The sequence below is a fragment of the Diplotaxodon limnothrissa genome, linkage group LG7 (assembly GCF_057381915.1).
Source record: "Diplotaxodon limnothrissa isolate DT_005_m linkage group LG7, D_limnothrissa_male_GT1.1, whole genome shotgun sequence".
Lineage (NCBI taxonomy): Eukaryota > Metazoa > Chordata > Actinopteri > Cichliformes > Cichlidae > Diplotaxodon > Diplotaxodon limnothrissa.
The window spans coordinates 39,980,201-39,996,962 of NC_140602.1; the positions used below are offsets into that span (position 1 = coordinate 39,980,201).

Genomic DNA, 16,762 nt, shown 5'->3' on the forward strand with positions numbered 1-16,762 from the left:
TTATTTATTTATTTATTTAGGACAGTGCATGTTAATGAACATAAATGTAAAAAAAAAAAAATTACATGAATGTAAACATGCCAGATTATAGCCAGGGGCTAATTTCCATCTGTTGTCCTTAAACATAAAAAAATAGACATAATAATTCATAAAAATTCATCATTTATCCATAATAAAAACTCCATCATCAAACTCACACATACACACCATTCTGTTCCCAAATAAAACATTAAAACTATACAACTCATGCATGATCACACACTTGATTTGTCCATAACCAGTTTTTAACCTTTGCCTTAAACAAATTGAATGTCGAGCATTCTCTAATGGGTTGAGGAAGACTGTTCCACAGATGGCCACCCTTAACAGAGAGGACGTTCTGCCCAAATGCTGTCCGTCTGTAGAGTATAAACAAGTTTCCTCGGATTGTAGCTCGAGTGGTCCTGTCTGAGCTTTCTTTATGCCTAATGAACTGCTTTAGTGGTGGTGGAGCAAGGGAGTGTAAGACTTTATATATTAAACACACTCTTTTAAGTTTCACTAAGTTATTGAAGTTCAGTAATTTATGTTTTTTTAACACATGACAGTGGTGGTGGGAAGTCGGGAACTTTGTGAGTTCCCTTCACACAACTAAGTAAACAACTAACTAACAAATCTCCACTGTGAGCACAGAAAATAATAGAGTTAAGTTTATTTAGTTGTGTGAAGGGAACTCGTAAAATAAGATTTTCTGCATTCATAATTCCATTTTGATGAGATCCCCAAAACCAGTGACTGAAATGAAGCCCCCAACCTCCATTTGTTCTACAGATGACTGTAAACACTCACCATTTCACCTCTTTCCTGACCTCCTCCTAACATACTGAGGACTATCACTCCACGAGACCCATTGCTGCTGTTTTTTGGTTCAGTTCTTGTGCAATTTGGTATATCTCAGTCCTTTCTCACCGTTTTCCTTGCTTAACACTGCTTCTTGACAGCCACCCTTCCACTGGGACAATTTCTGATGATGTTTTTCCTGTTCCTTAAGGACATGACTTTCAGATACGGTTTATCTGTCTTAGGTCCTCCACCTTGTCCAGTTTCCTCAGTACTTTTAAGGACACATTGCATGCTGTGCCAGAATATTCTTTGCCAAGGTTTTGGCTAATTGCTCTTTGGGAATCACCTTGTTGGTACAAGTACTATTTTATAACATTTAGAGCTTGAGTTAGGCACATTTCTTATGATGGGCTTAACAAACACAACTATTTTTCTGAAAATAAACAAATAAAGTGTAGCCAATAGGCTCCAGGCTACTTAAAGACCTTCAGAATTCCCAAAGAACTATTGTTCAAGATCACTTTAGAAACAAAAACAAACAGCAAAAAAAAAAACCCCAAAACAAAACAAGAAGTGTCTCAAGACTTCTGCACAGTACTGTATGTGAATGTGTAAAGCCACCAGGTAACATACACTACCGTATTTTTAAATTCAGTTTCACATTGGTCACCAATGTAAATCGGCACCAACCTGACAGAGTGGACAGGCAACATTTATTTTCGTTACTTGCTACACATCTAATATTTCATTCATCAACAAAACAGCTGGAAGTTTTATCGAAATGTCATTTGTTTAAGTTTGTCTGCTGTCACACACAGAAAGCAACATAACATAAGGAATTCCACAACACTGAGTGATACATTTATTTCAAGACAGTATCTCAATTTTTGTGGCACTGAAGTGTAAACAGTTCAAAATACATTGGTCGGAGCTGCGTTTGGCAGCATTGCTTAAAATTTACATCTATACCATTTAGCCTTTTCAGTTCTCAGAGATGGGCCAATTACAAATCAATTCAACACATATATATGAAGAGATTTGTGAATTGTGTTCCTTTTTGAACCTGCTGTTAGTTGCCCCATAAATGTTTGAAAAAAAAAAACAAAAAAACTTTGCAGGCCCCTTTTACAGTATGAAGTGTCAACAAATCTGTCTGTACTAACAGGTTATTTAAATACCGATTTATAAAAAAACATTTGCAAATGATATGATATCGGGGATCAAGATGAAACCATCATCCTGTGTGGTCATGACCTCGACAAAATTACATCAATTTTGTCCTTTTAGTGGTGATGAAACACAACAGGAAGTCTGCACCAGCTAATTTTCAGTTCTTCTTCTCTTTGCATTTAAAAATCTGCAGTTGATCTTCTATTTCAGCGCCGGCCAGTTGAAAAACATTTCCGCCCTCCCAATAACTGACAGTGGCAGAAGTCTCTAAATGGCAAAGAGTTCAGGATTTTGTGCGAGTGGCTTTTCATTGGCATGTTTGTGGTCCTCCACCTAAGTTTGGTAGGCGAAGATCAACCAAACAGCAGCAACAGGACGATGCAGGCAGAATTCACTATTATCAAAGGCACTGTAAAAACAAAAGAGTACAAAACACAAAGTAATCAAACTGATTCCATCAGCAACCTCAGAAATATTACAGCTGCTAATTCTTGACTCAAATACATCTGTTGCAGAGTGAATTAAAAATTGAAGAGCACACCAGCAATTTAGCTCACTTAATACTGGGTTATATAGGAAAAAGTTATTTGATTTTGTTAACATCAGAAAAAAATAAGTTTGTTGACAGTCATGATAAACTTAAAGTCCACCCTCTTTCATTTTTAAGATTTTGTGTATTAAACAAAAATCCTTAGCAGATCTTAAAAATAGGCAAATGCAACTGCAAATGAATAATTACATATGACATATTACAGTGTGTCATTAGTTATTTAATGAAAGCTAAGCCAAAATGCAGAAGCAGTGTGTCAAAAACTAATTGCCCACTCTTCTTTTCAGGGTTGCTTCAGTTCATTGATATTTGTGGTCATTCATGTGCACACAGTTCTCTTAAGGTCCTGCCACAACATTTCATTGGAGTTGAGTTTTGGGCTTCGACTGGGCCACTGAAGCATTTGAATTCTTATCCTTTTTCAGCCATTCTGTAGTAGATTTGCTGCTGGGATTGGGATCATTGTCATCCTGATTGACCCAATTTTGGCTGTGACCAAAACAACCCCAAATCTCCACTTTGGTCTTGTGTCTGTCCAAAGTAAGTCATGCACCCTATCCGTGACATCCTCCTCTGACACACCAACCCTCTGAATGTCCTCTTTCACTACATGAAACTCATAAATCCTGGCTACTCTGGTCACTCCCAATGAAAATCTCAGCTTAAACTGTGCCACCTCTGTTTCCAAACCATATAAAACAGCAGGTCTCACTGCTGTCTTTTAAACATTCCCCTTCACTCTTCCTGCCATAAATCACTCTTAACACTTATCTCCACCCCATCTCTCCTCTCTTCTTCACCTCTCTTGTGCACTGCCCCAGGTTTTTAACCTCAAGCCTTCACTACCTCTACTCTGTTGTATCTTCACAGTTACAGTTAATATGAGAGTACATTTACTTATTTTTAAGATCTGCTAAGGATTTATGAACAATACAGCCTACCGACCTCTCATGACAGTCCGGACTGAGCGGATGAGATTGAGAATCTGGGCTTTGATTCCTGGATCATCTCCAAAACCTCCAACTCCCTGGTCAACACCCCAACCAACTGCAGACACACGGAGAAATAAAGGAGAAGAGAAAGTACAGGAGACAGATGGGAAGAAAGATGAGAAACACCAGTAAATGAGATAGCAGATGCATGTATACGTGTTTATTTTCCAGTTTAAAAAAAAAGACCACCCGCTTTAATGTTATTCAAAACATTGCATTTTTTTTCTCTGTAATGCTCAACCCTTAATTCTTCCTTATAAATCCCAAACAAGAGCCTCTCCATTAACCAAGAGGCAGCCTGCTAAATGTATACGCGTGGCTAGCTGCTTTTAACCAGTTATTTCACCATATGATGTACGTGACATAAAAAACACTTACTCTTGCTGAGAAATCTCTCCTCATGCAACACAGCGATTGCATTGGTACACAGAATAGCGGTCTGGATGAGAGAGTAAAGAGTAAACGCCATGCTGGCAACTTCTTCTTCTCCTCCTCCTTCTACCGCCACTCCCAGAGATGCTGCTGCCGTAAACAGGCATGCCAACGTCGTGCAACAGACGTACCCAGATTCACACACACGCGCAATGAATATTAAGTGACCACATCACTCAATTACTCTTTTCTTATACTGTTTTATTGGTGTTTTTCCATCCTATTTCCATTTGATTTACCTGCCCTGTTGTTTTATGCCATTTTAGCTGTTCAGCTGTTGTTTTGAATTGGTCTTATAAATCAGTTTGACTTCACTCTTACCTTTTTTTTTTTTTTTTTAAATTTCTACAGCATCTTTAAGAGGCAACACAAGCATGCATGCAGATCCCCAAGTGCTTGCTTATTGCAAACTTGATCCACTCATTCACACATACATTTACACAAGCACCTTTTTCTATGGCTAAGCAAGTTTAACTTAACAGTCCCACACTCACACTCTGATGGATGCACTTAGCATTCAATATTTTGCTGAAGGACAGTTTGACATATAGAAAAACACTTACTTCTGACTAGTCAACAGCCCACTCCATCTTCTGAACCACACTTCCCATAAAACATAAGTTTGCATTTAGATATAATAACCGGGATCTTCTTAACAGCCTGCTTTTAGTTTCAGAAAGAACTTCATATTCTGGGTAAAGGGACTCCATCCACACAAACATGAACTAGTCCTCCACACAAACATGAACTAGTCCTCCACATTCAGTTTTTCATATAGACTTTTAATTTACACATAAATAGTAGAGAAACTACAAGAACATTCTGAAATACATCTGCAATAACAGCTTCTAATGATAACATTTTCTCAGTAAATGACAACTTTGTCCATTTATTTTATAAACAAGATGAGTGAGTTGTCACTTTTGCTCTTTTTGATTTTGCTCAAACATCACCATCATCGCCACCACCCCTGTGTCTCTTTCTTTTTCATTTCACATTATAATAAATAGTATTATCACAATTGGGGTCTCAGGAGTTGATACTCAAATAAATAAACAAAAAAAAGCAAAAAAACAAAACAAAACGCACACACACACACACACAGAGAGATAGGTAGAATGACTGTGAAGATCAGTATTCACATGTATGACATTTTATACAATAAGGTGAAATAATTTACATATAAATATACAACACTGACAAACTTCAGGCCTTTACTCTCGGATGCTCTTTCTGGAGAGAAAGCACGTGTACAGAGTTTTTCATTTCCAAAACAACGAGGCAGATTCTGCAGCTGATGGCAGCAATATTTATTTAGTGATAATCATAAGACGTTACGACAGGAAAACGTCTTGTGGGAGAATGAACCTTCACTGTGTCTTACAGCTGCTCAGTTCCATATGGTACACAGTCTGCAGTTAATGTGACACAGGACATAATTTCAGGTAACTCTGACTTTATAAATAAAGTATTAAATATAATCAGATGTGACATTAATTAAGGACAAGGTAAAAACGGTGGTTTTGAAATGCTGTTAATAGAGTTGTAAACTGCAAAATTTATATATATATATATATATATATATATATATATATATATATATATATATATATATATATATATATATATATATATATATATATGTGGACGTTTTTTGTGGTACCGTGTTGTAGTACCATTGTAAATATCAGTGCTTTATTTATTTATTTATTTTAATTCATCTGACATACTAAACCAAGGTTGTGTGTGTCCAGCCACTGACAAACTGGTGGTGGTGGCTCGTGTTTACAGGGAATGATTAGAGTTGAACATGATGAAGTCCCTTTGGGATCAAATGTTGATAATAGATAAATGTTGTCGTGCTTGTTTCTCTTCAGGGCCATCACTTGGTGATACAAATACAACCTATCTTAGTCCTTTTTCATCCAGAGTTTGGCCAATGTACAGTTGAGCCCACGGGCAGATAAAAACATCCAATCTTTATTTACTTTTTTTTTATGCCTGGAAATTAGTTTTCTGACATCTACAACTGCCTTCCTGGTGGTCCTCAAAGGGCGAGGTTGCTTTGGTCCCGGTTGGCTAATGCTTTGAACGTGACTGCCAACACACTCGCAGTGTCACAGGTTTCAGTCAATTAAGTTCAGTTAGGGAACTTGAACCAGGGAAAAAGAGGAAAAACTTTAGAAATCTTTTACCAGTATGATGTCCCACAGCCTCACATGAGTTCTTAGCAGGCAGTGTGTAGAGAGCAACTAACAGAGGTGATATCGAAGAAGCAGCAGAATAATTGCTGTCCCGCGAAAAGTAATATAATGTATGATATAGTTTCACATCCTCTCTGTCGGTGATGGTCTCTGTCAGTTTTCTGTGTGCTAATCCTAAAAAAAAGGGAAATTACATTAGTTTTACATTCAGGGTAAGAGTTTTTCCATACTGATTTAACTGATTGTTTAGAATCACCCCAGAAAATTATAATAAAATGTAGCCAGTAATGCCAAATGTGTTAATGCTATAAGACAGTTTATTATCAATCAAATGAAAATTAAGTATATTTCACTGTCTTGCCATTATCTCTATTATGATGTAAATATGAGGCTTAATAATGTGCAGCTTGTCAAAAGCTTTTTATGTGATAACTATTTATTTTTACATTTCTTTAAGCTTCATTTTAAATTTACTGAAAAATATTCACCTCTTTGCTACTTGTTGAGATGGGAGCTGATCTTTTCTTTTCTGATGATGTTTGCGTAGGGAATCTGAAAGGCAAAAACGCGACATGAAACGTTACATTCTTCCTAAAGAAATACCTTTAACACTGAAAAAGGTTCTCTAAAGTAAACTTTACTATTATGATTTTATCATTGGTGGAAATATGAAAATCCAAAACTCTAGCCAAGCTGGTGAAAGTAAAAGTCTGTCAACACAAATTAAACATTTTTTGGAGTTCATTTGCATGTCTGTGTGAAATTAATGTGTCATTACTCTCAGACAGATCCATCTGCTGGTTCTAGACACATTTGTCAATTGTTTACGTGAGTATGTGCATTTGGTGTGCACATACAGGCTTATAAATTAGCTTGAACCCATATTCATAATCGCCTGCCTTTGTGATTACATGAATGCATGTTCTTGTGTGCGTTTTGGCGCACGCCTTGCCACTGTGTGCACACAAGCGTGTACAGTGGTGGCATGTGTCAGAAAACAAAGACAAACAGCGTCTGTCAGCCTGTCTGCCAGCTGCTCCAGTGATTGATGTCGACGGAAACACTCAGATGGCTGCAAAGGAACTTCTCACCCGTGAAAGACAAACTAGATGATTGGCTCTGTCATTTGATGGACAAATAAGCAAACGCATGTGTCCGGTCAAGTCCTAGTGATGGCTTCATTTATTCAGCCTTTAATTTTTGTTTTTGTTTTAACCCATGGCAAGGATTTCCCAAGTATGCATACAATCTCTAGCAGTAGTCAGAGAATTGACTGGCACATTTCCTCATCGGTTTTTGATTTTTTTCTGTTTCGGTTGATGTGATGTCACTGTATTTTAGTAAGTACTGCATAATTAGTCTTAATTATATTTTTTCTCAAAATCCTTGCAGACAATTTTTAAGGCAATCATGAAGATTTTCTTTTAATTTGTGTATCTAAAAAAGGGTGTTTAATTTGTCATTTAAAAGCATATTTCCATCAGTGTTAAGCACTAACATTAGTAGTCTTACCATCTGTAACTGTTGGACCATCTCCTCTCTGTAGGCGAGCTCTCGTTTCATCTGATCTTGAAAATTGTCTGAAATTAGCGTACAATAAAAACAAACCTTGATTAGGTGGCGCGTGTATTGTCATTTTGGAAAATTGGAGTGATAAAGACAGCCGATGACAGAAAAGGGTTGAGCAAAAAAAAATCGGCGAAAATAAAAAACTGAAAGGTAAAAATGGGGATAAAGGTAAAGGTGTAAGAGACTGTAAGAAAGACAGAAAAGGAGAAGTTGCCCTTCAGAGTATGGAAACTAAAAGGAAATCAGGGTAAGAGGGAAAAAAACTGACTTACGGAAGACAGGAAATGGTGAGGTGCCCTTCAAAGCGTGAAACTCTTGCTCCAGTCTCCTCCTGAAGTCGATCTGTTCCAGCAGAACCTTCTGGAGCTCTTCTACAGAAGGACAGAAGAAAGCAGAAGGAAAATATGAGAGTGGTTGCATTAAAATATTCTCTCACAATCTCACAAATGTCCATCTAGTATAGATTACTAGTTTTCTATGGTCAGTGCAGCTGAGATGTGCTCAAACAGCCCTTACCTTTCTCCATGCTCTCAACATCCTTTTTCAGCTGCACAGGAGAAGCAGCACCCTGGCTTTGATCGCCTGAAAACATGAAGAGACTTAATTTCAAACTTTGAAATTAATTGTTAACTAAACTGGGATTTGATCCACGAACAGGAAATGAGTACAAAACAAACAAATAAAAATAATGAATTTAAGGCCATGCTCATAAACTATAAATGATCTTGAAATCAGTTATTCAAAAGCAACCAGAAAAGCTACAAATGTAAGTGAAGTTAAGTGAAAGCATCAGGCATCATTTGATCGCCTAAAGGAGGTTATGTCTGTTTGTTAGATCAGGATAAGGATGAGAACAGAATGTGCACGGTGAGACTCAACAAGAAAAACAACAGACTGGATGGCAAAAGTGTGAGGAAAAATTAGGAGAAACAATGTCCATAAACATTTAATAAATTAGTATGAATAACAAAGAAAAAATAGAAAAATACAATAAAATTTGCTGATCAAAAGACTGATCAAAAAGAGAGTGATAACCCTTCAGAAACTAAAAGAAGTCAGCTGACTTTGTGTGCAGAAAGCCAAAGTTAAGTGTAAGTGTAAAGTGAAGTATTGCAAAAACAACTTAACTGCAGTCTCCATTATTTGGACAGAACTACTTGGTTTTTATTTTGTCATGGACTAATTTAGTTTCCTCCTCTCTTCAGCTGTAAGTGAAGCATTGCAATTCATGTTCTGGCCTCTAGGTGTCAGTACAAGTTCATGGAAACTACTTATGATGACCGGAGACTATGACGAGCTTTACTGTTCTCGCCTCTTATTGTAATATCATGCTTCGTCCAATCTAGTCAGAGAGATTTGAGTCAATCATCTGGTGGCTGTTAAAGCTGAAGAAGGGCGGAGATGTGGAAAGTTTTGATTTTACTACAAAAGTTAAGATTTTTTGACCAATACAAGTAGTTCCTGCAAACTAAAGCAGGATTTAAAAGCCATAAATATGGTTAAAAAAAACATCCTCACAGTTAATAGTGCGAATGTTTTATAAAATATATGTTCTGTCTGTTTTGTCTTTTTTTTAACTCCTGGAGGATAAATCTACTTGTTGCTTTAAAAGTCTGCCATCCTCAGAACAAATATCTCCATTACATGCTGTGTTTTTCCTTCAGATTTCCAGTGTCTGCCATGGTAAGCATGCATGTGTGTGTTTGAGCTAATGTCTGAATTGTGACAATGAGGCATTGAACGCCTTAATGAAGCAAGTGAGCACCCTCGATATGTGTATCCTCCTCCAGTCATTTCATGTCCTGGCTCCTTAAGCCTCCCTATGCTTCTCTCTCTCTCATTTAGAACAGAGAGAGCTCTCCTCTCTCCTCCTCTCCTCTCTCCTTTCCTCTCCTCTCTCTGTCTCATTTGACAAGCAAATTTGCAGACAGTGCCCGAGGATAACAACCTCGTTTGACAGTCAATTAACCGTGAATAGTCAAAGCCAAGGCGGTTTGCATTACATAAATGGAAAATTAGATTATTTTTTCTCCCTAGAAACAGAGGGAGAGTTTAAAGACAGTGGAGGGGGGTGGAGGGACTCGGAGGAATCAGGCCTTCTAATCACGTAGAGCTTCCCACCGCCCAGGGAGACGTTTGGCAATCAGGGGAAAGGTGGTCTCATTTAATTTGTTTCGTGTAATTTTTCGAAATACATTATACATTATGCACAGGGATCATTACGATGTGTGTGCGTGTAGGGGTTGAGGGAATGGGGGGTAGATATAAATGTTGGCACAGATGTCATAAAGCACTTTTAATGTCTTCCTGACAGATATAAAAAGGTAATAAGCTGTGATCTTTTTCAAACGGGAAAGGTTTTTTTGCGCTGAGAAAGGGGAAAAAAGGCAATTATGTCGGGGGCGATATGGGTCTGGGATGGAGATTGCCAGCGCGGCTGCTTATCTCTGAGCTGATGTTTTCTTGTTGAACTATAACGGCCCCCCTAAGAGTAACAGCCTAGCGACAACGCCACTAAAGAGAGGAGCCGTGGCAGAGCGGCGAAAGAGGCAGCTTTGCACTGCTGTTTCATCTCTGTGTGTATTTATATGAATCCCTTAACTTGCCATCTGAGAGGACATGGAGATGGAGATGGATAAAGCTTAAGAGTCAAAGGCTTTCCCTCACTGACTGAACTGTTCTGAATGTCATTTGTGTAAGAAATCAGTGTCGTTTTGCAAATAAAGTCATAAAGTGTCAGTTTTTAATCAGCATTTTAATCACAAGTAGGTTTACTTTCTAATATAAATAATAATCAGTGTCATCAAACACCAAATATAAGCAGACGGTATCCATTCCATCCCAATAATTATACTTTCAGTGCCTGATTTGCCAGTTTCAACTTTTGCCTTTAGTTTATTTTCTGTGTTCTATCTGAATGTAGCTGTTTTGCAACCACTTATAAAAAAAGAATAAATACAAAAACGTGAGTTTTTATACCTGAGTTCTCCCTCCAGTAGTCCGGGGCCGACGTCTCAGTCTCTGGTACAAAGAAACTATTCTGTTCTTTTGTTTCATCTGAGAAAAGATGAGAGCGAAAGACAGGAAGACAGACAGGAAGAGAGATTCAGTAAGGGCCATTGGCTGAGCTGGTTATCCGGACACATGGAGATAACTAAGTGTACGCATGATGTGTGCGTCTCCTTTGTGTGTATGCATTTGGGAGCTATGGTCGAGCGTACGCATGTGTGTTTGTCAACGCACTGCGAGAAAACACGGGGAAGACATTTTCTCCGGGAAAAGGGTCAGAGTGGGAGATGAGAGGAGCAAATGAAACGTCACAGGAATATGAGCCTCACAGGAACACAGGGACACTATAAAACCACTCACTCAGACAATAAATGAAACAAAGATGCTATAATACAACAGACTCGGACATCTGATGAAGCAAATAGTAACAGTTTGCTGAAATAGATTGTGTAATGCTATTTGATGAAACAGTGTAAAAAACATTTGATGAAACTGAGACATCGTAAAACAACTGCAGGGTGGAAGATGTAGCGTCCAACAAACCATGCAACCAATATAGTGATTTCTGGAGATTATATATGAAAGATTATTTGCTGTTGCAAATTTGATGGAGAAAAAAAGGATGATGCTTAATGTGCTTTTTAACTTTTGTGTCAACAACTATTTTTCAGTTTCAAAACGAATGCATTTAATTAGATTTCTGCAATGCCGCGTTCTGTGTTGTGGAGACTTTAAAATGAAAAACTGTTCCAAAAGATTAAAACGTTTGCGCTTACCGGAAATGCTGGAATTGTCTTTGGTTGCATATGCAGGAAGTCCTTCGTCTCTGTTTTTGTGAACCTGGAAATCAAATATAGTTGATAAATATTTAATTTAAGACAATAAATTTAAAAAACTGGAACATGCACTGAGGCAGGGCAGTCTGATTCTGATAATACTAATACTACTAATAATTTAATCTGCAATATACTGGAGACTATGCTTTTATTCCTCAAAATGAATACTGAGATAAATCTGCAGTGTGTTGCTAGATGATAGTTTAACCCCCCCAAAGAAAACCATCGTCAAAATTGAACCTCTACTTCCTCCTCCTCTTGGAGGTCTGGTTAACATGGGAGTCGACAGGTTAAAGATTAGAGTTGCCCTAACAAGCTGGGGTGACAGAGGGAGAACGAACACAACGTGGCCATTAAACAAGCCACACCTGGGCCTATTAGCTAGTATCAGAGTGAGGTGACTGTTTTCATGTCTACGGGGAGAAACCAGCCTATCAATCTGCTTATGCAGATCACACCACTGCCTGACTGCGGCACCATTTAAATAATAATTAGCTAAAGTGGCCTGTGGGGATATTTACGTTTTTGTAAGCTGTGTCCTCCCGGTGAGGTGGGGTGGAGCTTGAGAGAGGTAAGCTGGCAGGAGGGGAGGTGGGCAGGCTGGGAGACTCCTGCTGGATCGAATCTGAGGAGGATCGAGGGGACGTACCGGGATACATTGCGCCACTCCCTCTGTCTTTCCCCCTATCCTCTCCAGCATTGTCACTCAGCGCAGAGAGGTACAGGTTGGTTTGAGTCTGTGGTGGTCTGTTTGTAAAGCTTCCCTCCTCTTCATCATCTTGCTTTGATGACTCCACATCCACTTCCCCCTCCTCCTCGCTTTCTGCTCCCTCCGGTTCCCCATCACCTCCACTTTCACTTCCATAGCTGCAACTGCTAGTTGGTGATAGCCGCGGGTGTTGGTCTGATCTGGTGACTACAAAGTCTTCATCCGTTGCTCCAGTGACCCCTCCGCCATTGCTGTGGAGCTTGGCAATGCTTTCTGCATCTTTGATGACAGGTCGGAACGCAGAGCCATAGCTTGACTTCCTTGACTGGAGAGTTGGGTTCTCCAGTAGTTTGAGCCAGCCCTCTGAGGTGACAGGGCGAGGGTCGGTGGTAACTGTTGTACACTCTGTGTCAAACAGCCCAGATTTGGGTGTGGTGGACCCGCCACTGGGAGTCATAGTTGCATTGATCCCACTTCCATTTCCACTCACAGCTCCAGATTCACTGGGGTCTGAGAGATCCAGGAAGGCCTGCCTCAGTGAGGGGTTGTCTGTCAGGGAGGAGAGGGTGCTGGGCTGAGGATGGATGTAAGTGGGGACAGGGATTCCTCCTGCTGCTCTTGGTGGCCAAAACATGCAGAAAGGAGGATAAAAAGAGTCTTTTCGACCGGGCCATAAAAGACCAGACAACCCTGCCCCTTTCTGTCCAGCTGGCACATCACTGTCCTCTTTTTTCTGCTGGCAGAGGCCAAATGCTGGAAAGGGATAAGGGGAGGGGAAGAGTGATGTAGGAGGGAACTTCTGCAGCATGCCGAAACCTTTGCTTGGGACAGGAATGACAGGGTAACTACGTGGTGTCTTACGAGGAGAAAGACTCCCTCCATCCAGATCATCCTCATCTTCAAAGCGGGTTCTTTTCTGAGCACCCAGCTCAGGTCCCATTACGTGAGGCACCACTGAACCTGACAGACTCTTCATGGGACCCATAGCAGAACAATGGGAAGACGAGGGCAAGGCTCTCTTTCGGCTGCCTCCATTGAACATAGCTTTGACATCTTCCCACGCATAAATTAACTCCTCTGGTGGATGTTTGTCGGTTAGTTTGAGGTGTCGTCGCCAGGAATTAAAGTTGGCAGCATCAGGCTGGGTATATTTGGTTTCTGGTGTTGAGCGGTGGGAATGGAAAATAAACTTATTTGGGGAGAAGTACATGTTGCAGAAGGAACACTTGATGCATTTGGCCCTTGAACTATTGTAGCGTGCAGGAATGAAGTTACCACGGCAACCCCAGGCGCACTCATGTGTTACATCGAAAGCAAAGTTGTCGGGGAGTTTCGGTGGCGAGTTCTCTCCGAGAAAGGACTTGCACAGACGCTCAGCTTCACGCTTGGTGATCATGCCACAGCGTCGTGACGAGATGGGCATGGCGCCGGCCCTTCGGAGTATCTCCAGCTGAACCGGCGTGCACTGAACACAGGTGATGCCCAGTGCCACCCGACGATTGTGAATCTCATTATAACTGTAATTCTTGAGGAGTGTGTTGGAAATCTGCGCCAAGCAAAGTCTCTCTGTATTATCTATGACCAGTGATACAATGGGAACGCCATAAAGGAAGACCTGGCCAACCTGGTTGGGTTTGAGTGGTGAGGAGGAAGAAGAAGGAGAGGGTGACGATAAGGAAGAGGATGAAGAGTGGTGATGGGTGGGCCTGGGTGGAGTCAGGGGTTCCTGTTGGTAGGGGCCTGTTGAGCTTGTCATTATGATATCAGTAGGGCTTGAAAGATGAGTCTTGTCTATGCTCGGATAAAAAGTAAAAAAAAAACCTGGAAAGAAAGAAAGAAAGAAAGAAAGTTCAACATTTATTAATTCATAAATAACCTTTTAAAACAGTTTACGAGCGCTTCTCTACCTGTATTATCAGCAATATGAAATGAGTTTCTTATTACCTAATATGCACTTCGACCAAATAAATATTCCTCAAAATAATAAATAACAGAGAAGTGGATAAGGGAGAGCAAAGAGAATAAATAAAAAAATCCAGTGAAATGTAACATTTTAATTAAATGTATCTGATTACCCTTTCAAAATCTGTTTTTTAAGAAAGTTAACAATTAATTTAGAAATATTTTGACATCACAGCTAAATGCTTATTTTAATATTTTTAATGTATTTTAATTTCTGACTATTCTTGCAATTTCATAAGGGGCACAGAAATCGAAGCTGAATTGTGCAGATGGAATATTATTGCTGTTACTTGTTTTGATGACAGCAAATATATTTTTTAAATGCTCAGGAGGTATATCTTGATGTGGCTCCTGCGAATTTTTGAATTATCAAATGGGAAAAATGATTCAGGAGGATGAGGAAACACTCTTTCATAAGCACTGCTGTGAAGTGTACTTTAAAAAAAAGAATCATTTAAAAAAATTAAAAATAAAATAATGCAAATACCACCAATGGCACATACGGTATTTTAATAAGGTTGCATATAGTTATTATTATTATTTCTGTACCATTCACAAGGCTTTGCTTATATGATGCCAATCTTATTGCCTTTAATAGAACTGTGGCACTTCAGATGTCCCATTCGTGCGTTACTTCATATACTTTTTATTGTGTTTATTTATTGTGCTTATTTTAATATACCTTATATTTTTGCATATATTTTAAGTATGATAATGATAATTACTGAATATAACGAATAGTGTAAATAAGAGATTTATATGAGCTTCTTGAGAATAAAAGTTATTTTTTGTAAATGTATTATGAATATATTGTTTTCACTTTTTTTAGAAACAGCAAATTTGCATGCCAGAAATTTCCATAAATCCCTTACAGCGCATCTTATGTTGGTTCTGCATTCACACACAGTTGTGATATATTTTAAAAACCGGTATAATATTTTACAAACATTTCACAAAATTTTAAATTAAAGAGATCGTTGCTAAGAAATTACAATACATTTATACATTCTAAGAAATTTAATAATTACATTGCGTATTACAGAAAAAGGACACTGGGTCTAAGAATGTAAAACAACTGCGGTGTTTTTCTTCTTCTTCTGTTTGATTTAACTACTCATAGGTACAGCATAAAGACGACACGCAGGACTCCGCATACCAGAACTTTAACTCAAGAATTCAGCCCGTCTTTAATTTTTACTATATTAAATTTTTTCTTTACATATTTCTTTTCTTTTTTTATGCTGTTTGTTTTTCTTTTTTTTCGCAGAAAACACATATGCTTCCATTAAAGTTTTCACAAGTGGGTTTCACGTTCAACTTCGGTAGAACAAAATTAAAACAATAACAACAACAACAAAATAATAACAATAATAATAACAACAACAACAAAAGCAATAATAATAACAATGTATTCCAAGGAAATAGAGGACTGTGAGTTATACATGCATCGCATTTTCTGTCCCCACTGTTCATGTAACACAAATCGATAACAGTCTACACTTTTACAACACTTTAACCAGAGTAAGCTCGGGAATGATCAGCAGTCCTTACCTTCGGCTTCTGGGGAAAATCCCAAAACGCGTCAAAAATATCCCGGTCACGAGAGAAATCGATTTATCCTGCGCAGCTTTAAAAGACTCATTTTATCACGTAAAAAACAAACAAACGAGAAACCTTGTATCCGGGAAACACGTGGAAGCTATTTTTTATTTATTTACTTTTTAACTGTAGAGAGAGCCTGCTCATGATGTGAGTAAACTGCGGCGCTCGCGCCGGCTTTATTCCCTTTTCTGAGACACCTCGCGCAGTCCTAATCCCCCCTCCTCTCTCTCCCTCTCTCTCTCTCCCTCACGCGCTCTCTCTCTCACCCGGCAGCACACCTGCCTCGAGTTTGATTGGCGTGTGGCGCGAGCTCAGCCCACCATCCGGGACAGACACCCGCACACCTTCACGCGCGCACACAAACCTCCCACCTCCCGCCTTCCCTCACTGCGCCGCTCTGTCCAAGTGAACAGCTAAAATGACGTCTCCCTAACTGTCAGCGAAACGCTGGAAAACTCAAATTAACGCCACAGAGGTCCAGGGTAACATACGCACGACACCGGAATGAGTCCAGAGCGCGCGCCTTCAAACTTTAAACAGCCACCTACACTAAAAAAAAGACAAACCCAGGATATAGGAGGGGCGCAATTTTAGCTATTTTACTTACCATATCATCGGCCTAATGAATATTAATTTCAGCTTAAGTGGTTATTTTCACACAGAACCAACCATAGCTACGCTACAAGCTGTTGCCATCAGATGGTTGTCTGCTGTTGGTCCGCGGGACGCACACCCCGAGTTGCAAATTAATTACCACCAAACTGATGTTAAAAGAGACTGCTGGCAGCACACACGGTCCGACGAAGAGACTTGAATTGGAAATATGGCTTTTAAACACAGACATGGTGTGGAGTAAAACACTAGCTTGGCCGTGGGGGCCGAAGAAAGGAAAAATAAAAGCTGAG

At 39.3% G+C, this 16,762-nt stretch overlaps 2 protein-coding genes across 2 annotated transcripts; both read right to left on the bottom strand.

Moving 5' to 3' along the window:
• Positions 1-1,719: 1,719 nt before the first annotated feature.
• Positions 1,720-4,030, bottom strand: ier3ip1 (immediate early response 3 interacting protein 1). The gene is made up of 3 exons (XM_085358061.1): positions 3,913-4,030; positions 3,488-3,589; positions 1,720-2,401 (listed from the first exon to the last, which is right to left on the bottom strand). Exons 1-3 carry the CDS (start codon positions 4,001-4,003, stop codon positions 2,346-2,348), a joined length of 249 nt encoding a protein of 82 aa, XP_085214187.1. The 5' UTR covers positions 4,004-4,030; the 3' UTR covers positions 1,720-2,345.
• Positions 4,031-6,665: 2,635 nt separating this feature from the next.
• On the bottom strand, positions 6,666-15,134 carry skor2 (SKI family transcriptional corepressor 2). Its single transcript, XM_085357080.1, has 8 exons — positions 15,128-15,134; positions 12,106-14,114; positions 11,525-11,588; positions 10,719-10,796; positions 8,256-8,321; positions 8,012-8,110; positions 7,683-7,750; positions 6,666-6,722 (listed from the first exon to the last, which is right to left on the bottom strand). Exons 1-8 carry the CDS (start codon positions 15,132-15,134, stop codon positions 6,666-6,668), a joined length of 2,448 nt encoding a protein of 815 aa, XP_085213206.1.
• Between the last annotated feature and the right edge of the window lie 1,628 nt (positions 15,135-16,762).